At 43.1% G+C, this 23229-nt stretch overlaps 2 protein-coding genes across 2 annotated transcripts in view; both read left to right on the forward strand.

The window, feature by feature from the left end:
* The window catches only part of LOC120439390 (zinc finger protein 771-like), an 844755-nt gene that overhangs the window by 665548 nt on the left and 155978 nt on the right, over window positions 1–23229 (forward strand). The gene's annotated exons all lie outside the window — the stretch shown is intronic.
* On the forward strand, window positions 1450–22901 carry LOC120433803 (microtubule-associated protein 11-like). Its single transcript, XM_039600708.1, has 11 exons — window positions 1450–1852; window positions 2243–2298; window positions 4213–4296; window positions 7719–7848; window positions 8044–8130; window positions 8967–9087; window positions 9205–9352; window positions 19437–19532; window positions 20735–20907; window positions 22312–22442; window positions 22676–22901. Exons 1-8 carry the CDS (start codon window positions 1450–1452, stop codon window positions 19488–19490), a joined length of 1083 nt encoding a protein of 360 aa, XP_039456642.1. The 3' UTR covers window positions 19491–19532; window positions 20735–20907; window positions 22312–22442; window positions 22676–22901.

The raw sequence follows: 23229 nt of genomic DNA on the forward strand, positions 1-23229 counted from the left end.
TGTGAGAGAAAGAATGTGCATGTCTCAAGATTCTTCAAATCTTGACAACAGGCATAAAATTCTCCAAAATTTAGAGACAGAGTGGAATTCTAGATAAACATAATTTAGCGAACCACAGAAGGATGGCGTTGGACATCCTCAGGGTGGAGAGGGGTTGGTGTGACCAAGGTATGGTTTGGCTTGTTGTATGTATATTTCAAAATGATACAGCTCTGGATGCACCAGTTACCAGGCCATGGGAGGATGACAGACTTTATTAAATGAGGAGAAGAATTTTTCTATGATTGAGGATCCTCTGGGTAAGTGGTTGACTTAAACATGCATAAATCAAAAGCTATCATTTCAGTATTGAATGTTAATTGATTGATAATTGGCCACGCTTACAGCTGTATTGACTTGTTATAGACACAGTCTACTTCATGTCCAAGAATTGTAATTAACAGATTAAAAATAGTGACACTAAGAGAAGAATATGCAGTGCCACACTATCAGATGCCAGTGACGGTTGGGCTCAGTGATGAATCAGGTGAGCTGGATTCATGGCTGAATCAAGACAAAGATTCCCCTGATGTGGTCAGTGAGGGAAAACCAGGGGGAAAATAAAATTTAAAAAAGATGTTTTTATATGTGAAATTCATGTTAATACAGGTTTTGTTTCTAGGTAATTCTGTGGACACAAGCTCTAGGCGGAGCCCGGAGTTTAACAGATCTCACATGATAACTAAATTGATTTCATTCCCTAGCACAGGATGACAAGACTGGAGCAACGATACTGGAGAGGAGAATTTCTGATGCTTTCTGAGATATGATGTCACTAACCTTTTCTTTTAATTTTCCAGCTCGGATGAATTGACACAAGGGAGTGTGTCAAAAGGGGGGGAGTTGAGTTTTAACATCAAGCAATGTTTTTATGAACATTTTTATGTCTTTACTTGTGTGTTTAATAATGCAGGTATGGTTAATTTGTTTTTGCTGTCTTTGATTAAAATGAGTGGTTAATAATTTTCATACACACATTGCAAATGTGCTCATCATGAGTTGGCGCTCGGTGTCTTTTGAAGGTCATAAGCTTCGTTCGGCGTGATTGTCCAGACTGATATATTGTAGGGATTGGCTTTGAGTGCAGAGGGCTAAATGCAAACACGCTTACACACACATAGATTATGGTTAGAATAGGTCGCTGGGTCAGAGAGCAATGAACATGATATTCTAAACCAAATTTGCAGTACTGGGAGAACAATGAACAATAAAAATTAGATTGTGAAGATTAGGCAGGGAGGTGCTTTGGTTTTCGGTCTCTTACAGAGAAAGGGACGGACACCGGACGACGGGTCTGACGAGTGTAAGGAGGCATCACCAGAGGAATAGGGGGTGTGGAGAAACAAAGGAGCCTGGCAGGATGGAGACTTGTGGCGGGGGCCAGACGGGCGCCCCATGTTAACAGCCAAAATGGCGAAACAGAAGTCCACAGGTTACACGCCCTACGAGCTGCTAACTGGGAGACAGTTTCCGGCACCTTGGACGGTGGTCTCGGTGGAGCAGGAGACGAGGGGGAACAGGTCCCACGCAGACTACTGGAACGAGGTAAAAGCACTTGTGTCCAGTTTCACCAAACAGGTGGCGTGTGACAGGCCCAAGGGGGAAGGAGAGGTCCCGGACGCAAAGGCGGTGTGGCTGAAAGTCATTAAGCGCAAGTGGAAGGAACCCCGCTGGACGGGTCCATATGAAGTAACGGCCCGGACAGCTATAGCGGTCCAACTGAAAGGGAAAGGCGACACCTGGTACCACTGGTCGCAGTGCGCAGCGGCACACGAGAGCTTGGTGGGGGAAAATCCACCTCCACCCATCACAGGTGAAAATCAGAGGCAGAATAAATCCTCACCTGTGCAACGGGCCGACCGGTAGTCTACCCGGAAGGCCGAAGAAAGAAGAGCAGCCGAGGAGGAAATCGTTGCACCTGCAAAAAGGAGCGGGGCCAAAGTGAACATCTGAGAAAGAGGCTCTAGCAAAAGAGCTTTGAACTTTAATGATCTTTATTTCATCATTTTTATTGTTTTTACTTTTTCATTAGAACACAACGCCAGAAACGACGATCAGAAACCCGTGATGAGACACAAATTATCAAGATATTACTTAGTATTATATGTTTGATGTCGGTTATGCTATTAATCACAGCTGTATGTTTTTTGGCTGGTGGGTATTTTGGTCACATGTGGTTGTTGTCTCATTCCTTGTGCCAGAGGTTTGCTGGAAAAGGTAATTATGAGGGCGGTGGACCCTCCGATGTCCATGATGCCGGTGATGGACACGGAAGTGGCTGTGTAGGTCGAGGGTGTGACACGGCGATAACTGTTTGTGACCTCTGGATGTTATCCAGAGGGTGGTTTAAATTGTCTGTACTCGAGTAGAAGTGCAGATACTACTAGTAAAAAATACTCCAGTAAAAGTCACAGTACTGATTCAACTTATTTACTCGAATAAAAAAAAGTAAAGGCTCTAAATGTGCTCAAAGTAAGGAAGTAAAGGAGGACGCTTCTATTTTGTCCAAAGCTGACTGAACCCTGTGCTATATGAACATAATGATAGAATAATGTCAGTAGAGGGGAACAAACTTTAGTCTATTTTTGCTTCTAATTATACTGAGCTTGAGTCTGAAGAAAAAGGAAAATCAAATCAAATCTACTTGCTGTTGCCTCCGTTGTAGAGGGGACTTTGCCTGTAAACAGGAAGTATGCACAGTCAGAGGTTAAAGTGGGTTCAGCAGGTGGGGAACCTAAAACTGGTTGTCACGGCTCAGTGTGGGGAACTGAATCAAACTCACAATCATTTCTCCTGAGAGCTCGAGCAGCTGTTCTTAGTGTGCAGGCTGTGATCAGCTGACCTGCTGCTCTCTGTGGATGGACACACCTGGATTCAACCAGATGTGAGCAGATGTTTCATCCTCCACAGTTTATACTGTCTTTATACTAGATGCTATAAAGCTGGCATCAAGGTGGAATTCATCAGTGGATCTAAGCTCATCAAATTCATGTGACTCTCTGCTACATGTGATGTAAGCTAACTGTGGCCATGAACCCACAGCCACTGTGCACCAGGCACACACTGTGCTTTACTTTAAATCCTCACAGTGCAGCAAACTAACCTGCAGAGGGTTTTCATGCAGCCTTGTATAACAGTTCGTCTGCCTTAGTTTGATTTGCAGCATGTTTCAAAATTTAAAAACAGTCACATGTACAAACAAAGTATCTCGTTTAAAAAATCCCACTGACCTTTAAATGTGAGCTCTCTTCTTCCTGCCATGTCCCGTCTGTCTTATCTGTCTGTCTGAGTGAACTTAGCTCTTTCTTTTCTCTTCCTGTCAAATAAGCAGCTGGACCTTTAGCTGCAACACACTGTTACACAAACTGCGCACAAACAATTTGTGTGTTTGCAGAAATGCTGCATTTGAAATGACCTTCAGTAACACATTACTCCCTTTATGTTCGCTCGTCTTCTGTGGGGCTAACTAGATGCTGAAGCCCTGCAGCTCATGAAGCCCAGTTTTAACCCCTGACTTTGACACACTTCAGCTCTTTCATGCATCATCCTCTGGTGACGATTACACAACAGGACTGCCATGCATGTGTTACTGTTTAGACTTGAATCAGTTTGATGTTTGGAGGCTCGCACTAACAAATAATAACTCCTCTTGAATGCAAAGTAATGAGCTTGTTTTTGAAAATGTGAGGAGTAAAAGTACAAGGTTACTTTTAGAAAACAAACTACGTAAGTACACAAACACTCTCAGCGCTCTCCTGTCTAGTCCCTATTGTTACAACCCGTCTGCGGGCCAGGAGATGGCATGGATGAGGGACTTGCTCCCCACCAACACCCACGCAGCCACAGGAAACAATCACTGGTCATTACATGGTATTTATTTACAAAGTAATGAGGGAAAAACAACAGAACAGGAGTGTCAACACATCAGGGTGAGCCGAGGCCAAAATAGTAAATCAAACAAAGCTGAGGTCTGATAGATGCCAACATACATGAGCTCACAGAGGAAAGGAACCAAAATAAAGACAGAGTCTGACCTCCTGTCCAAAAACAGGAGAAATCGATGTGTTCAAAGTAACGGCAGCTCACCCAGCTGATCAGCTGTTAGGGGAAGCGTGTGAAGCGCTCCAGGCTTTATATATAAGGCAGGTGTTGTCTTATGTTGATCTCCTGCAGTCTGCTTGGGTGTTGGAAGACCAGCTTATCTTCTGTCTCACTGTCTCTTTGGACAAGCTGCCAGTCAGTACACGTAAAGCCAAGGTTGGACACACTTGTATGCATGTACACTTAGTGTGTGTGTGTGTGTGTGTGTGTGTGTGTGTGTGTGTGTGTGTGTATGTGTAGATGTAGATAGATTGACAGCCTGCAAACCCTCGGCCTTCTCTCAGTGAGCTTCATGATGTCATCACCTGACATGTTCCCCCTCACAGGTGGGCCTGTCAGGGCTCATCTGTGGCATTTCTTGCCTTCTTAGTGGGTTTGGGACCATCAGGTGTGTTGTGCAGCAGTCAGGTTGGTGCACAGCTGACAGCCATATTTGACACTGTTAGAATTCATATTATGGCAAGAACCAATCAGCTGAGAGAAACAACAGCCCATCATTACTGTAAGAAGTGAAGGTCAGTCAGGCTGTAAAACTGCGAAAACTTTGTCACAAAAACCATCAAGACCACGATGAAACTGTCTCACATGAGGACGCCCCAGGAAAGGAAGACCAGGAGTCCCCTCTGCTGCTGAGGATACATTCATCCGAGTCACCAGCCTCAGAAATCACAAGTTAACAGCAGCTCAGATTAGAGCCCAGATAGATGCCACACAGAGCTCCAGTAGCATCTCTGCATGTTCAGAGGAGACTGTGTGAATCAGGCCTTTATGGTCAAACAGCTGCTGAGAAACACAAGGAGTGGACATTAGACCAGAGGACATCTGTGCTTTGGTCTGATGGGTCCTAACCTCCACAGTCACCTGACCTAAACCCAGTGGAGATGGTTTGGGATGAGATGGAGCTCAGAGTGAAGGCAAAGGACCAACAGGTGCTCAGCATCTCTGGGAACTCCTTCAAGACTGTTGAAACCATTTCAGGTGACGACCTCATGAAGCTCATGGAGAGAAGGCCAAGAGTGAGCAAAGCAGGAATCAAAGCAAAGGCTGTTTGGAAGAATCTGAAATATCAAACATGTTTTCAGTTATTTCACACTTTTTTGTTATTACAGAATTCCACATGTGTTCATTCATAGTTCTGATGCCTTCAGTAAAGAAATGGTGTAAAAAAGGAAACATGTATTGTATAGTGTATAGTGTATATATTTGTTAGTGTTTGTTTGTACTGTGCTTATTATTCCTAAATGGTACAAAACTGTTCAAAAGTCTTGACCCATCCCTGATTTCTTTACACTACTCAAACAAATTACAGGAACACTTTTTAATCAAAGTAAAGCATTGAATAAATTCAACCCTTGGTATATTAATCTGGTCAGTTAAGTCGCAGAGGGGATTTTTAATCGGTTTCAGTTGCTTTGGTGTTAATTACATTAACTACAGGCCTACTAGAGGGCCAACAACGAGGCCACTCCATCCATCTATGCTTTCATTTTCTTCCACAAATCTGCGACCGGGTCACGGGGGCAACAGCCTAAGCAGAGAAGCCCAGACCTCCTGCCTCGTAGCCACCTCCTCTAGCCTATCCCGTGGAACACTAAAGCGTTCGCAGACCTGTGGAAACATATAATCTCTCCAACATGTCCTGTGTCTGCCCTGAGGCCTCCATCTGGTAGGACATGCCTGCAACACCTCACGCAGGAGGCACCCAACTCCTGAACAACCTCAACTCCTTTCGATATCGAGGAATGATGGCCGAGCACTGTGTCTAGCAGCCCTTCGGATTAAGCTCATTTCCGCTGCTTGTGTCCCAGATCACGTTATTTTGGTCACTACCCACAGCTTGTGACCATGGGTGAGGGTAGGGACGTAGACTGACTGATAAATCGAGAGCTTTGTTTTTACACTCAGCTTTCTTGCCACCACGAGTACATCGCCTGCATCAGTGCAGCCGCAACACCAATCAATCTAACGATCTTCTGGTCCCCTCTCCTCTGACTTGTGAACAAGACCCTCAGATACTTAAACTCCACCACTTGGGCCAGGAACTCGTCGCTGACCCGGAGTGGGCTCTCCGCCCTTTGCCAGCTGAGCTACATGGCCTCAGACTTGGAGGTGCTGATAAAAACCAATTCATTTACCTCTTAACAGGTTCACCCTGAGTGGATGTGGCAAATGTGAAAGTAATGGAGAAGCCATGGGGAATGTTATGCTGCCTGTAATAATGCTCAGCATGACTGGTTTGTTTGTAGGTTAAGGAATGGGCAACCTCATCCATGGAGGGATGCACATACCTCTACAAGCTGGGCAACGGCAGCTTAATGGCCGTTAGGTATCAGAGTGAAATCTTTGGAGCCGCTGTCAGATGATACGCTGGTGTAGCAGGTCCTGGGTTTCTTGTGTTGCACCAGAATGGTCACTGGTCTCATGTGACAAGAGTATGATGAAGGAACTGATACTATTGACCAGCCCCCACACATGCCTGACCTAAATCTAGGCATTGTTTCGGTCAATCTGAGACTGTGCACCTGAGACCATCCAGCTCAGTGATACCCTGGATCAGTTCTGCCTGATATTGTCAGGCTTGCAAACTACTGAGTAGCAATGTTTCTATAATCAACAGAAACCAAACTAAAGTAAAAAGGGGAGTAAAAGCATACCTGAAGAGAAAAACACACAATGGAGTGCACCATCGATCGGCCTCCTCGGAGCCCGCATCATCTTTACAGAGAACAGCAGCAGCCAACAACCCTAGAAGATTTCTGGAAAGCCCTTCAAGAAGCCCGGAAAAATCTTTGTGAAGACAGAAATGACAAGAAAGCTTATCTTATCTACAAACTCTTGTTGTTGCCTTATTTCCACTGTGGTGGACTGCACTCACACGCAGGAAGTGTGTTGCTGAGTACGATGTTTTCAGTTGTTAGTTCAAGAATAACGTTGGAGTGAGAAACGTTGGCGTGTGAGAGCTCTCGTCTCGTCTGTGTTTACCTCCACATTGGTGACCCCTGACTCGAACATGTTACGAGCCGAGGATGACGACGCTCCAGCAGCTGCTGGCCCTCTGCCTCCTGCTGCAGCTGCGTCTGCTGTGGCACATAAGCTGCTGGATCCCCGGGAGGCTGGAGGTTCAGTTCGCCCTTCGCAGCATCTCAGCAGTTGGCAGTTCGTCTTGTAACCGGAAGGTTGCCGGTTCGAGCCCCGGCTCGGACAGTCTCAGTCGTTGTGTCCTTGGGCAAGACACTTCACCTACTGCCTACTGGTGATGCCCAGAGGGGCCGATGGCGCGATATGGCAGCCTCGCTTCTGTCAGTCTGCCCCAGTGCAGCTGTGGCTACAACTGTAGCCTCCACCAGTGTGTGAGAGTGAATGAATAGTGTAATTGTAAAGTGCTTTGAGGGCCCCGGAAAGCGCTGTATAAATGCAACCCATTATTATTTCCAATTTTCCTAACAAAGTGTAAGAAATTAACGGTGGCTTAAGACTTTTGCATAGTAACCTGTATGATGAACTCCAGAGGTGGAACCTGTAGTTGAATGCAATTCTCTGGTCCTGTTTTCTCTGTGCCTGCCTCTCTGTGATGACAGATTGTAGTCACTGTGTGGAAGCAGATGGAGGAAAATGCAGAATTAAGGGAGCTTGGCTACCTGACTCTGCTGCAGTTTAGGAGTCCAACCTGCACCTTCAGACAAGATCTTAGCACCTTCAAGACACAAGGTAAACACACCATCTCTCAACATACTGAATGATCTATGTGTGTCACAAGAGTTAAAAAGGATTGTAGTCTAGAACCTACAACTAATGAGGTTATAAGACTAGGAAACCAGTATCTGTCCCATTGGATTACATATAAATTATAATTCCATTGTCCAGTCTGATAGTAAACAAACACCATGGTTTCCTCTTTCCTAGTCAGCACTACTCTGGATGTTCTTCCACCTCCCAGTGTCCAGTGTAGACAGATGACTGTTTCTGGAAAACATCTGACCGTCCTCAAGGGTAGAACAGCAGCTCATGCACACACGGACACAAAACGTGGACTTTTATTACTTTTTTAATTGTATTTTCCCAAATCTGGATCTCTCCCAAACAACAGCTACCTGTCTCAGTATTAAGTGAAACAGCAGCCGCTTAAACTAAAGCAGCTACGTGTAATGTTGATCATTAACGATGTCAGACGCCACACAGTTAAGCGCCATGATTCATCACTAAATAATGAGATACGTGGTTTCAAATCCTTTTGTTATTATTGTCAATATTATATTGACATTTTTGAGTGTTTCTTAGTTTTAAGCACGTGTCTAATTTTTCCCCGCATAGTTAGTCAAGTAAGAAATTTGTTGCCAGGACGTTGGTCGTTGCCTAACATAAACCCAAACGGGTTTAAATACGGTTTAAATGCCCCAGTAGGGGGCAGCCCACCGGGGTTTAAATAGGGTTTAATCACTTGTGACTATTTGATGTGAGAGCTTAAGTAGCCTCTTGGATGTGAGGTGAAACGTCTTCAAGAAACTTAAAGAAGCCAGTTGCTTTCCGAGCTCCTTAGAATTATCCATCACGCAGTCCTGCCTCATTTTTGTGTGATCAAAGTAAACGTCTGTCACGCTACCTTCATCTGATTTTTACTGCATTTTAAACTTGTTCAAATTGAACGAAGGAAACAAAATGAATATACACAATATACAATACTATTCTGTTAAACATACCAAAAATGGGGAATTTGAATGGCCCAGAAAACTGCGTCAAGTTAGCAAAACACCAAAATGATGCATTTGTACCTGGAAGTACAATAAGCTCATAAACAGCTAATGGTTAGTGGGTAACTTTTTCCTCAGTGATGAACTGCAGCTCACAGGACAGAATGTGTGTCAAAGATGTGAAGATTCTTCCAAACTATAACTCGTCTTACCTTCCCATGATGCCTGATGGCTCAGTTCTCGTAGTCGACGACGTCTGGTAAGTACATATGCACTCGGTGTGCAAATGCTTTGTAAGCAGGGAAGTAATTGGCAAGTTGTTTTCTGTGTTCTTTAGCCTCCTAATGAGCATAACGGTTTACACTTTCTATTAAAGCCACCAGTCAGCGGAGATCACCATGGCTTCATTCTGTCGGATAGACAACAAATCATCACATCTACCTTGTATGCTCAGTGCCCTGGAGGAGCAGACCTTCATTTTTCAGCTGCAGCTACAAGAGAAAGAAGAACAGCAATCCAGCAAGGTGAGAAGGCACAATGGAGAGTGTGTCCTTACTTTTTTAAAACCAGTGCGATTTTGTGAAAACAAGTTTAGTGCAAAGTTAAAGCTGCCAAATGATTACAATAAATAGTAAGTAAGTAAGTAAAGTTTATTTCTATATTACCTTTCACAGACACAAAGTGCTTTACAAGGTAAAACACAATACAGTCATAAATACATCATAAAAAGCCTGTTCCAATTAAAAGCTAATAAACATGTCTTTAGCTGCTTTTTGAAGGTCTCCACTGAGTCCAGACACAGTAGAAATAAAGGAAGTGATTGTGCCTAATTTATATATCATTTACAGACGTGGACAAAATTCTTGGTACCCTTCAGTCAATGAACGAAAACCTCACAATGGTCACAGAAATAACTGTAATCTGACAAAAGCATAAGTAAATACAAATTCTATGAATGTTAACCACTGAAAGTCACACATTGCTTTTTAACCATGCTTGAACAGAATTATTTAAAAATAATAAATGCATGACACAGACCTGGACAAAAATGATGGTACCCACAACTTAATATTTTGTTGCACAACCTTTTGAGGCAATCACTGCAATCAAGCGATTCCTGTAAGTGTCAATGAGACTTCTGCACCTCTCAGTAGGTATTTTGGTCCACTTCTCCTGATCAAACTGCTCCAGTTGTTTCCAGTTTGAAGGGCGCCTTTTCCAGATGGCATGTTTCATTCAAAGATGCTCAATAGGATTGAGGTCAGGGCTCATAGAAGGCCACTTTAGAATAGTCCAGTGTTTTCCTCTTAGCCATTCTTGGGTGTTTCTGTGTGTTTTTGGGTCATTGTCCTGTTGCAAGACCCATGACCTGCGACTGAGACCAAGCTTTCTGACGCTGGCCAGCACTTTTCTCTCCAGAATCCTTTGACAATCTTGAGATTTCAATGTACCCTGCACAGATTCAAGACACCCTGTGCCAGATGCAGCAAAGCAGCCCCAGAACATAACCGAGCCTCCTCCATGTTTCTTTTCTAGATATGCTTCATTTTTCTGTCAGTGAACATAGAGCTGATGTGTCTTGGCAAAAAGTAAAATTCTTGTCTCATCTGTCCACAGGACATTCTCCCAGAAGCTTTGTGGCTTGTCAACATGTAGTTTGGCAAATTCCAGTCCGGCTTTTTTATGATTTGTTTTCAGCAATGGTGTCCTCCTTGGTCGTCTCCCATGTAGCCACTTTGGTTCAAACAGCGACGGATGGTGCGATCTGACACTGATGTTCACTGAGCATGAAGTTCACCTCGGATCTCTTTAGAAGTCTTTCGGGGCTCTTTTGTTACCATTTGGATTTTCCGTCTCTTTGATCTGTCATCAATTTTCCTCCTACGGCCACATCCAGGGAGGTTGGCTACAGTCCCATGGATCTTAAATTTCTGAATAATATGTGCAGCTGTAGTCACAGGAACATCTAGCTGCTTGGAGATGGTCTTCTAGCCTTTACCTTTAACATGCTTGTCTATGATTTTCTTTCTAATCTCCTGAGACAACTCTTTCCTTTGCTTCCTCTGGTCCATGTTGAGTGTGGTACACACCCTGTCACCAAACATGACATGGGTAGGTGGGATGGCAGAGTCATAATTCTCCCTCACAGACAGAATTATGACTTTGTTTTCTGCTTGGCCATCACCTAAGGATTTACGTCCCTGATAAACAGGAGTCTCACTCTCTGTTTAACGTCTCCCATGAACTAACACTGGCCTCACTGCGTCAAGTGTGTGTGTGTAGAGCATAAGGCCCATTTGTAGTGCACATGCTTACAACTAAGTGACAGGAGTGCTCTTGCTATGCTAAAGGGAGAAAATGATATTACTATTACTAATGTGATATGATAAAAATGTTTGATTAATACATCAGAAAAGAAATCTGCCACGTCGCAGTGCTGCATTCATTACTGGTCACCACAGTTTCTATTACAGAGGTTAGAACATGCCATAGGAATTAAAGGTACTGTGCCTTTACTGTTTACTTTATACATGCTTCCCTTAGCCTGTATTATTCAAACTCTTGCAGTCTCAGGCGCCTGCTCTGTCTGCCAGTTGCTGGGGATTCTCTCCTCTAGTATTCCTGCTGATTCCTTTCTGTGTGCCGCTCATGTATTGAACCATATGCCTGTTCAGTGTTACGAAATCAGTTTTACCCCAGTTCTTTCATTCGCGAGGGATCCAGAAAGCGGCACCGGAACTCAGTAGCCATTTTTACAAAATCTTTATTCATCTTCATTTAAGCATGCACTTCTAGAAGGGAAGACGAGGCCGGTGTCCCTCTGCAAAATCTTCACCCCTTTGTTAGTCACAGCCAGCTTTATAGTAGCAGCCCTATCATAAAACCCCCACAGTGTGCTCCAAACTCTGTCTCTGTGTGTATGCACGAGCACGTGAGTGCCTGTGTGTGCGCGTACCCATGTGCCTATGTGAGTGCACGTGAATGACTGTGTGCAGATACCTGGTATGTGTGTGCACGTGAGTGAATGTGCATGTAAGTGTGGGTGCGTCGTAACAGTCAAAGCACTGTTTGTGTGTGTCTCTGTATACGTACTTCCTGGGGGTCATAAAAGTAATCTCACCCAAGTTAAACCAAATTCCTCTACACAACATACAAAACAGAAATAACATATTACAAATATTGAGACCCCCACTCTGCATTCACTGGGCCATTGTCTTACATTTACAGATAAGGTGGAGAGTCTCCTGCAAGCCTGCTTCTAAGTTATGGCAATTATGAGTTTTTATTGAAGGTACAAGCATCAGCATCAGCAACCCCCAACTGTAGCTTCCTGACTCCTTTTATGACAGCAGACCCCCAGTGTCAATAAATTCCTTTCTCCCTAAACAGTTACGCACTCTCTGGCCACAGCTAAACCAAACTGAAACACAGACCAATCATTTCCTATTGATCTGATCTAAACAAATTTAACACATTACATTCTAATAATTTTCTTGTACTCACAAATCCCTCTTTTGATCTGCCCAATGGCAGATCAACAATACTCTAAATCTGTTACTAAAAATGTGTTCATCTAAGCTCTCCCCATTTCCCAAAAGTAGCATCATGTCGTCTGTGTTTGGTTTGCTTCACCGTGACCTGTGATGGTGGAGTCGCCGGAATGGATTCAGGTCTGTCTATGGGCAATTCACTTATAAGAAAAATCACAGTTACAATAACAACAATTATCACACCTCACACTACCGTTTATCTCCAATTTCCCCTTAACCAGCCTAGAGAAGTTGACATGATGTAAATTTAGATGAAAGGGTTGTCTGTTTACATCTCTTCCCATGCTGAAGGCTTCTCTGCAAAGGATCAAATCATTTGTGCTGTTCACAGAATCACAATTCCATCGCTGGACTTCCTCTGCGCTGTCACTTTTGGAGCTTGGCACGCTCTCTCCATCCCTCGATTCTCACGTTCCAACGCTGCTGAAGATTTTAAGGCAGAGCACGTCGTACACCTTAGTTGTCTTCCTCAACGTCAACGTCGACACTCTTTCATTTTATTTAATATGTTGCTGTGCAGAGTCTCCTCATAACGATCTCCTGTACGATGTCTGCTGTGCTGAAGGTGATCTCTGATTCTCCTGAGGACTCTCTCCTGGCCTCAGCTCCCATCTTGTGGACGTTCTCCTCAGTCGCTCCTTCTCGTCATAGCACCTCACGACATCTGCAAATTAAACTGACACTCCTCTCGCCACATGGCTTCCGCCATGTGTCAACTCCCCAATGAGACATGTACAAGAATGTTGCACAGTCTCCCTAAAACAATCTCCAGGGTTTCACACTTGGAGCAGCCATACTCCAACCTGTAACCCTGTGTAAAAAACATTAGTCTGCAGTTACATGTTTAGCCTATTTAACTCCCAGCTCCACCTGAAGCTTGTATCCTGGAAGACAACGTCTGTTCAATTAAACTTCACATTTTCAACCAACTATAGATCATAAGAGTAATAAAGTATTCAGCGTAAAAGACAAGTGTCATGTGTAGATTTTCTCAAATCATCAAATCACTATTATTGCCATTATCTGTCCAAAATCATGAATCATCCCAATTTATTCCACAATTTAATCGGTGACTTTCCTTAAGCAATGTCACTTCACTTACTCTGAGCTCAGTAGTGGCCAGCTAATGAGCCCATATTCAACTATTCCATTAACACTGCATCTCTTATTTGTTTTCTCATGTCACTTGTCTGTTTTCTGCTGAATCCTCTACATGCACTCTTAGAAAAACAAACATTAACGACACACAAGGATCATCCTGATGGTCAGGCGCAGGTCAACAGGTTCCAGAGGTGCTATAAAAAAGGTCATAAAGTTAATCCTGCTGTAGAAAAGAAATGTAAATGTTAACGCTGCGCACAAGCCCATGAATAACACACCCCTAATATATTGACAAACACAGAAAATGGCATTTAAAGGTTAAATCGTCACGCAACCTAGGATGCTGCTGTCATCTTCCTGCTCCAATATAAGAAACACACATAAATTCATCCACCCTTTTGTCCTGTCTAGGTGGAGGTTAACCTTGAGTAGTGGTCAAATCTTGTCAGTTTTGTCAGCTTTTACCAGTCAGTCAGTTTTTCCACTCATTCATTCATTCATTTATGCATTCATTCATTCTTTGCTGGTAGTGGAATCGATCGTCGCATTTCGTTTCCACCCACAGCAAAATGACGTCATTTCAAAAGAAAAAGAAGAATTTAAATCGGATTGCCTCGGTGAATCCTTTTTGGGCAGGGACTCATTTTCTAATTGTCCCAAATAAGCGGCTTTCTCCAGAGCCCAATTGTAATTTTTTGGAGAAACTCACTTGCAACGGTTTTCTCGACATGTTGTATAGCGCTTTTAATTCCCGTCGTGCAGATCTGCTTAAAGAAAAGAAATTCACAAACACAAGTCAGTGCACTTGTTCAAAACAAAAAATAAAATAAAAATATCAAACAAAACTATCAAACAAAACTCGCAGTGCACTGTCCAAAAAAACAAAATAAAAATAAAAATAAAAATAACAGATCGAAATGAAAAACAAAATTAAATAAAAATACAGAAGCCCGATCTTAGGACTTGTCCCAGAATATTATTTTCTAATGGGTGAAAACACACCAAATCTAAAACTTGGTGCCATGGTAAAACCTTCCCCATAGATCAGAAACAAAAACAAAACAAAACAAAAAACAGAAAATCTGCTAGTTTTATTCATTTAAACTCTGACTGCAAGATTCTGTTCACTCCTGTTATCGTGTTCCCCAAAATAATACTAATTTAGTTGTCTATATATCATTTCTAAACCCACTCAATAAACCAGACAGGATGATGGTAACAATATTACCTACTTAAAATTGTGTTTGATCTTAATGAGCTTCATTGTGTGTGTTTATCGGGTTAATACATTTACTATTTCTGTGCGTTCTTTTATGTACCTTCCCCCTTTTTTCTGAAACAAAACTCCATTGACTCCAAATTTTGTTTCAGAAACATCTAAATGAAAATCTCTGTCACAGTCCGGCACAGCTAAACCCCAAGTGCTTGCAGGTTTCCATCGGCAACCACGCTGTGTGTTATTAACCCCTTCTACAATTACCCTCTTTTGATGTGTGACACTTTATGTATGATTGTGTATCCTCTGTAGTACACATCACGTGCATGTGTGGTGTTATCTTTCCATTTTCTCTAACAGTAAACTTGCATACCTCAGTGCTCGTCTTCCTCCCCCTTTTGTGGTGGTCTGGACACTTTATCAATCCTCCACTTCAAGGCAGTCGCTTGTCTCCCCAGATTCCTTAACCCAATTTAATTCCCCACACTAAAACAGCATTCCTCTGTCCTCACCTGCTCCTTTCTCTTCTCCCACTTTGCTGTCCAATGGCAGTCAGTTCTCTTCAGCTTTGTCCCATGTATGCTCCCACTGTCTCTTTCATTGCCATCTTGCTCCAAACATGGCAAGTGTCAAAGTCCAACAATCTTCTCAAAAGGCCTTCACACACCGTGAAGTTGCAGCTTGCTGGAAACGCATCTCCATTCATCCAATCAAGATGATGGATCTTCTCTTTTTCTTATGCCGTTTGCCCACAGTGCTGCTGGACCTCTCTGCTCAGGTCTCTGGTATTGTCTCTTGGACTGCTGTCCACTGTTGATGTTCATCCTCGTGCTTCTGGAACTGCACTCTGTGTCTTCAGGGAGAGATTAGCTTCCTTGGAGCTTGCTTTTTCAGGATGAGGATGGGAAGCTGCAAAACAATTCAGCCAAAAATTCTGGCTGGGTGTTTCTTTTTTTTTTTTTTTTTCTAATGATTTTAACCTATAATTTTCTTGCGACTGCTGCCCGTGGAGAATTGATCCAGGTCCGTGCCCCACCTGTAATCGACAGACTGAGAGACTTTCATTATTTCACTGTGACTACATATGTTTTCACTACTCCTAAAACAACACATCTCCACTTATTTTGTTTTGAACTCTATTGACTTTAAACCCCAACAATGAAATTTTATTTGTTCTTAACCGCAAACACAAAAAACTTCTTGATGTTGTTGTTAATTATTTTCACCCACAATACTCCAAATTATGTTTTCTTTTGTGTCCAGCAGGGGAAGAAGGTGACCTGTAGTGTCACTGCTTCACCCAATTGGAGACAATTTCCCACTCACACTTCCACACTTTTTATTTTCTTTGTTTTCATCATTTTCTTTCTCTTTTTTTCCCCACAAAAATTAAAATGTTGTCCTGCAACCTAGAGAGTCAACTGTCATTTGATAACAAGTGTCTATTAAATTGACACTATTTTAACACTGATGAGAGATAACAAGCTGATTTTCATTGCATGTGTGTTTGTGTTATTAGGCAGGTTTAATGGATGTCTGTGGAGCTGCATCTCCAGCAGGCATGTTCTTAAAGCTGCCTTCCCTACACACTTATCTGCTATTAATTGATCTTCTTTAACTAATGTGCTATGAGTCCACTGATCTTTTCATCACACGAGGTGACTTGGAGAAGATGATAAACAGACTCACATGCTCAAGATGCTGTCTAATCTTCATGAGCTCTCTTGTGTTTGTGTTAGTAGGGTTAATGCATGTCCTGCTTGTGTGTGTGATTTTGTATATATTTCTTTTCGCAGTGTTTCAGATCCCTTCACAATTTTCCAACTTAAGCAGTCAGTTATCCCCCAGTTTGTGCTTTTTACTCACTTGGGCCACAGATTTTATTAAGTTTTCCTCTTTCCCTGTCATCATAAAACATGTGACATATTGTCATGCATTTCACAAAAGAAGTTTGTTCTCATGTATTCAGAGTTGTGTATCTGGGTGCAGGATTCACTCGCACATCACAACAGGAAACTCAGTGTTTTAGAGTCTCCACTCCAACAAACTCCAACACATCCCATTCACTCGTGCTAGAATTCAGTCACCTGTCGTTAATCTAAGAACGATCAACTAATTTGCATATCAGCTATTAACCTACTAAGATGACAGGACAACAGATATGAAAGTTCAAAATGTTATCACCAAAATAAAATTTCCCTCATACTGTAAATTACTTGTGCTGCACCAATCAAGCAGAAAGCATCTCCTAGTTTACTATATTAAAACCTAAATTTATTGTCTGATCACTGGTTGGTCAAACCAGAATCTTTTTTTACCCCATTGTTTTACACCCACACATTAACCTGTTAACTCACTCCTCCAACCTAATTTTCCTTTCACCCCAACAGCTCTCATACAGTTAGCAAACAGATTCTCCATTCATCCTTGAGTACTTGGTCACTTTTAAATGTCACTATTAATTTTATCAATTTATTTATCATTACCTTAACACTAATCCACTATTTAGTTTTCTTTATTTATTTTAGTTCACTTTCTGCTATTCGATCACGTTTATTTTTTAACTCTTATTATTTCACAGACAATCAACTACTCTACTTTGTCCCCCCTTTTTCCTCAAGGGAGCTCACACACACACAGCCAGGTCACTCGCCCCCACCTTTCTTCCTCTCTCACTCTCACACACACCTCATGCTTCTCGCAGTCCCATTCAAACTTTCTACAAGACACCTCTGCTGATTCAGGACAACGCCCTGATCAGAACAAAGAGCGGGTGCCGTCCGCTCTTGTACACCTCAACCTATCTAGGACAATTAGGCTCACGATCTTCAGATCGCGCCACATTTGCCTCACGAATCATTCAAACTGCGCCACGGACTGAATACCACAGTTTCTCTTCCCCATAAAAAATAAAACCAAATTAAACCCCCCAATTGACTTCACAGTTTGCAACAATTCACGACACGGCCTCCTGCCGCAATTTCTGCACACCACAAACACACACTTTTAGACCCAAATTCTTTTTGTTACTTTAATTGACTCCCGTACTTCAGACGAGACGCCGACTCTAACGGCGCTTTCAAACACACAACACAGTCCTCCTTCTGCATCAGGCACTGGTTCAACTCAGCTCGGAATCTAACCGGCGAAAGCAACCGATCCTGCTTTTATGCATACTTCAGACTGTGACAGGGACCTCTCCCCGACTTAGTTATTTAAGGAGCCACGAGTCCCCAGGTCACCACCCTGGATCTCCTGCCCTCACAGGTCCTACCCCCGCGTCCGAGACTAGGTGGGGTAACCAAACCCGTGACACACACGGCCTTCAGCCGGCGACGAGGCCTTAAACCCCGCTTTCTAACTAATAGTAACACGTTTCCTGCTTTAACGCACGGAGGACGGATCACACACCGCCACTTTTTTCCTAATAACTAAGACGGATCACACACCGCCACGGATGAAACACCGATGCTATTAATTACTAACTAAGACGGATCACACACCGCCACTAAAACGGATCACACACCGTTTCTTTAACATACTGAGTGAATTTACACTGAGATACGCTCAACTTAGCGAACAGATAATTTAGACTTTAAACATGCACACTTCGAAATTAAACAGGTGGTGCTTACCTTTTAATCATGTGAGCTAGCTCTCTGTTCACCTTGTTTCACGATCTCAGCTCTGCCAATTCATCCTCTCTGGGCCTCGAGCGAATCCCAGGTTTCGGCACCAAAACTGTTACGAAATCAGTTTTACCCCAGTTCTTTTATTCGCGAGGGATCCAGAAAGCGGCACCGGAACTCAGTAGCCATTTTTACAAAATCTTTATTCATCTTTATTTAAGCATGCACTTCTAGAAGGGAAGACGAGGCCGGTGTCCCTCTGCAAAATCTTCACCTCTTTGTTAGTCACAGCCAGCTTTATAGTAGCAGCCCTATCATAAAACCCCCACAGTGTGCTCCAAACTCTGTCTCTGTGTGTATGCACGAGCACGTGAGTGCCTGTGTGTGCGTGTACCCATGTGCCTATGTGAGTGCACGTGAATGACTGTGTGCGGATACCTGGTATGTGAGTGCACGTGAGTGAATGTGCATGTAAGTGTGGGTGCGTCGTAACAGTCAAAGCACTGTTTGTGTGTGTCTCTGTATACGTACTTCCTGGGGGTCATAAAAGTAATCTCACCCAAGTTAAACCAAATTCCTCTACACAACATACAAAACAGAAATAACATATTACAAATATTGAGACCCCCACTCTGCATTCACTGGGCCATTGTCTTACATTTACAGATAAGGTGGAGAGTCTCCTGGAAGCCTGCTTCTAAGTTATGGCAATTATGAGTTTTTATTGAAGGTACAAGCATCAGCATCAGCAACCCCCAACTGTAGCTTCCTGACTCCTTTTATGACAGCAGACCCCCAGTGTCAATAAATTCCTTTCTCCCTAAACAGTTACGCACTCTCTGGCCACAGCTAAACCAAACTGAAACACAGACCAATCATTTCCTATTGATCTGATCTAAACAAATTTAACACATTACATTCTAATAATTTTCTTGTACTCACATCAGCCTCCGATATGATGCCTGACAGGAGCTTCCATGTGGTACTGAGGCAGGTTATTGGCCTGTGGTTGCATGGGGCCGGTTCTCATGCTTGCTGTATTTCTTTCTACTTCAATACCGATAACTTCCCTCCACGCTACCTTGATCTTGACCTCTAATCTCCTTTTCAGGGTACATCATCTAGCAGACCTTCAGAGAGTACTTCACGTAATCTTGGTAACTGAATACGGAGGGTCCAAATTTAAAGCTTCACCGTGACCTTTCAGGTCAGTTTCTCTCACACTCAACGCTCCTTCTTCCATCGTACCTGGGCTTGGTACCCAAGCTCGGGGTGATGATGATATCTCCCCCAACTTGTCTTCCTGGCTCCCCCTTGCCGCAGCCTGTGTGTTGTACCTCGTCAGTCTCTAGCTGTGAGAGCAGTTCCTTCCTCCAAATGTTAGAACACTGAGTTAGTAGTTGTTTTGCTGACAATCTGGATGCTGGAGATATCAGAGGTCCCACATCCTGTTCATGTAACCTCTTCTCCTGGGGTTACTTGCATATTAGCACTCCAACAGTGCCCTGTTCTCACCTATTGCCAATTTGAGTCTTCTTTTTTCAATACACTTTTCATCAGTATCCTGGCTCCTCAACACCTGACAGGGACCTTGTTAACCAAAGGATCATCAAAATGCTGCAGGCTTCTAAATACAAATAACCTTTAACATATATATAGAGATAGAGCTATAATCCTATATTTTTGGATCTACAGCGCTCTATTATGTTATTTGACTGAACACAAACATATAACAGGACTTAGAGAAAATTAGTATAAAAATAAATTGATTAATTTCACCAACTGTGGCAAAATAAAAAAAGATTTTTTTAAACAATTTAAGAGATGATATTTATATGACTTACAGAATTTGTAGTTTAACATCTATTTTAAATAACAACTGAATGCGTGTTTGCACCCTTAGCGCAGACTGTAGCAACTATGGATCATCTATGCGGCTGCACTACATTAGACCTTTGACCTCTACGCATTGCTGTAGAAGGACAGCAATTGCTCAACAAACGCTAGCAGGAGTAACACTGCGATTAGCACTGCAAGAGGATCCTGAGTTCAGTTCCAGCGCCTGGGGCCTTTCTGTGTGGAGTTTGCGTGGGTTCTCTTCCTCCCACAGTCCAACGACCAAAGTTTAGTGGGATTAAGTTAACTTATAATTCTAAATTGCCCATAAGTACGACTGTGAGTGGGAATGGTTGTCTGTCTCTATGTGTTAGCCTTGCAACAGACAGGTCGACCTGTCGGGGGTGCACCCTGTCTCTCGCCCTGTGGTAGCCCAGCTAGGCTCCTGCCCCCCGTGACCCTGACAGGGATAAGCACATTGTATCATTTTGTATGCCTTTATGTGTGAAATACAAAATGTATTAAACCAAAACAATCTCCATATAAGAACATTACTTATCATGCTCTCTCCAGATGCATCTCTACTTGTTACTCGATACCCAGTGTTCACTTAAATCGTCCAGAGTTGGTGATGATGGCGTCCTGCCCAAGGACCGTCAGGCCTCAACAACACTTCTGGGTGAAATACACACTGCTCAACAATTTGCAAGATTTCCTTGCTGCTCGTCTGATCTGGAATTCAGAGGGTGAGTATCAAATCCTACAGACAGTTCCTAGTGTGTGGGAAATAATTATTTGCTCCTCTCCTGAATCTGGAAGTTTGCTCACTTACAAAGAATCGAGTCTTTCATTTTAATGGAGAGACAGAATATCAACCAAAAATCCAGAAATAAAAACACATTACATGAAAGTTTCCCCTTCTTCTTTAGCCAATCCAACCCCCATTTTCAAAGTTGGAGCAATGCATGTAAATGGTAGCAAAACTGTAAATGTGTAATGTTGCCACTGTGTATTTGTGTCTGGCTAAATAAGCCATATGCAGAACACGGGCTAGGTTCTATCTATGAATGTGCTGCAGAGGGCACCCCCTCCCTCCACCTGAGCATTGTGCTCTATTGCTACTGAAGCAGAAATGGCTGCACCTTGCTAAGAACCAAAGCAAATCCTGTTTTTTCTTGATTTCCCAAGTTCCTGGAACGCGCACAGCTCACGGGACATCACACATTCCAGTTCCAACATCCAACTTTTGAGACAAATTAAACATCGCCTAGGTGTACTGCAGGTACCAAGCTCTTAGTGTAAGAGCTTGGTGATCAATCCAGACTAGTTGTACAAGTGGACTGCAGGAACACAAGGATTTGAAATACCAATATTTCTGTGGCATGGTTCCTGTTTTTAATGGTCAGAATCACTGAACTGCTGCTCTTCTATTCAAATGCTTCATACATAGGCTACGTTCACATCAAGTCTGACTTTTCTGACCCTATGTGACTCATATCCCATCATGGTATGACAGTGTGAACGGCACAAATCTGATATTTTCAAATCCGACCTGGGTCACTTTCGTATGTGGTCCTGAATCCGATACATATCTGATGTTTTAGAAAGTGACTGCTGTTTGAACGGTCATGTCATATTAAATCCATCTTTTACGTCCCTGACATGAGACAGACGCCAACTATCAGCGTCGGAGAAGACAAACGAGAGAGCATGGCGGCTGAAACTGGAGACGGAGTCAATGGACAGAAACTGAGGTTTTGGACTTGATTAGCATATGGAGAGAAATTGATAGACTGCTGCAACAACACCTACTAGCTCCGTAGCCGCCATTTTTACTTCCATAAACAGAGCGTGTTGTGTGTGATGTCTTTTTTTGCGCATGCGAGCCGCATTGGGGGTTCACACAGGAGCGCGTTTGCTGTCACATTTTATTTGTAGTGTGAAAAAGCAGACAAAAAAACATCAGATTTGATCAAAAAAAATCCGATTTAAGCATTAAGACCTGCAGTGTGAACGTAGCCTTGAATTCTTGAATTGGATAAATATTCTCTGCTCCAATCCTATATCGGATACCTAATCCAGTCTAAATTCTCATTCTTCCCCCTGCTTATGTTTGTTACCTGCTCCTCACTGTCCGTGCATCCATCTAGGAGGAAGTCAGGATCCCAGTGTGGGAGCGGTTGTGTGCCAGTCTCCACTCAACAACCTGGGCCAGTGTAAGAAAGGCTCCATACTGTCCTTCACTGTGGCCTTCCAGATTCTCAAAACTGGGATTTTTGAGGTACCAAAGGAAATAAGTTGTTAAATGTATTGACATTGTCGTAATATTAACAGTACACAAACCCAGCCCAGTGATAATGTTTATGCTCAGTTTGATGTTTGATCCTTGAAGAACTTTAAACCAGGAATTACTACACCGCTCATACTGCTGTATTGTTTTTATTTGGCACAGTTTTGATTGACAAAAAATGTAAATAATGGCTTTCCATCTTCCACACGTCTATAACGCGGCAGCTGAGCCAGCATATGACGTTTACAGCTTCTGTGCCCGCACCGCCCACGGAGCCTCAGTCACCTTTGAAAAACACCTTCGGAGGACATAGCCTGAGCCGATTAAAGAGCTTCCCCCACCACCAGCCATTTTGGTCAGTAAATCTCAGGTATGGAGGGTCATTGTACATGACTGCTTCTCAAACTGTGGGGCATTGAGATACTTCCACTGGGGTGTGGGTGACTGGGAAAAAAGGTTTTGTTAAATGAGTAAAGTTAAGTTGAATTAATTGAAAACTGTAAAAAGGGAGGAAATGACCTTTTATCAACTTGGGTGGGCGAGGGGAACCTGTAGCAGCCATTCAGTCATGACCCTCGGAGTGTCCTGTGTTGGGGGGTGTGGGTTGTCTGGCACGTAGAAACAGGCCATCCAGTCCTTGTACAACCGTTTCAAGAGTTTGGTCTGCAGCGATTGAACTTCATCAGGCTCATTTCTGGGGGCGTTGGACTAGAAGGCTTCCAGTTTGGTGCCCTCAGAATTTCATCTCTGATTTTGGAAGATGATGGTGTTCTGTTGG

This window comes from Oreochromis aureus, linkage group 3, assembly GCF_013358895.1.
Source record: "Oreochromis aureus strain Israel breed Guangdong linkage group 3, ZZ_aureus, whole genome shotgun sequence".
Classification (NCBI taxonomy): domain Eukaryota; kingdom Metazoa; phylum Chordata; class Actinopteri; order Cichliformes; family Cichlidae; genus Oreochromis; species Oreochromis aureus.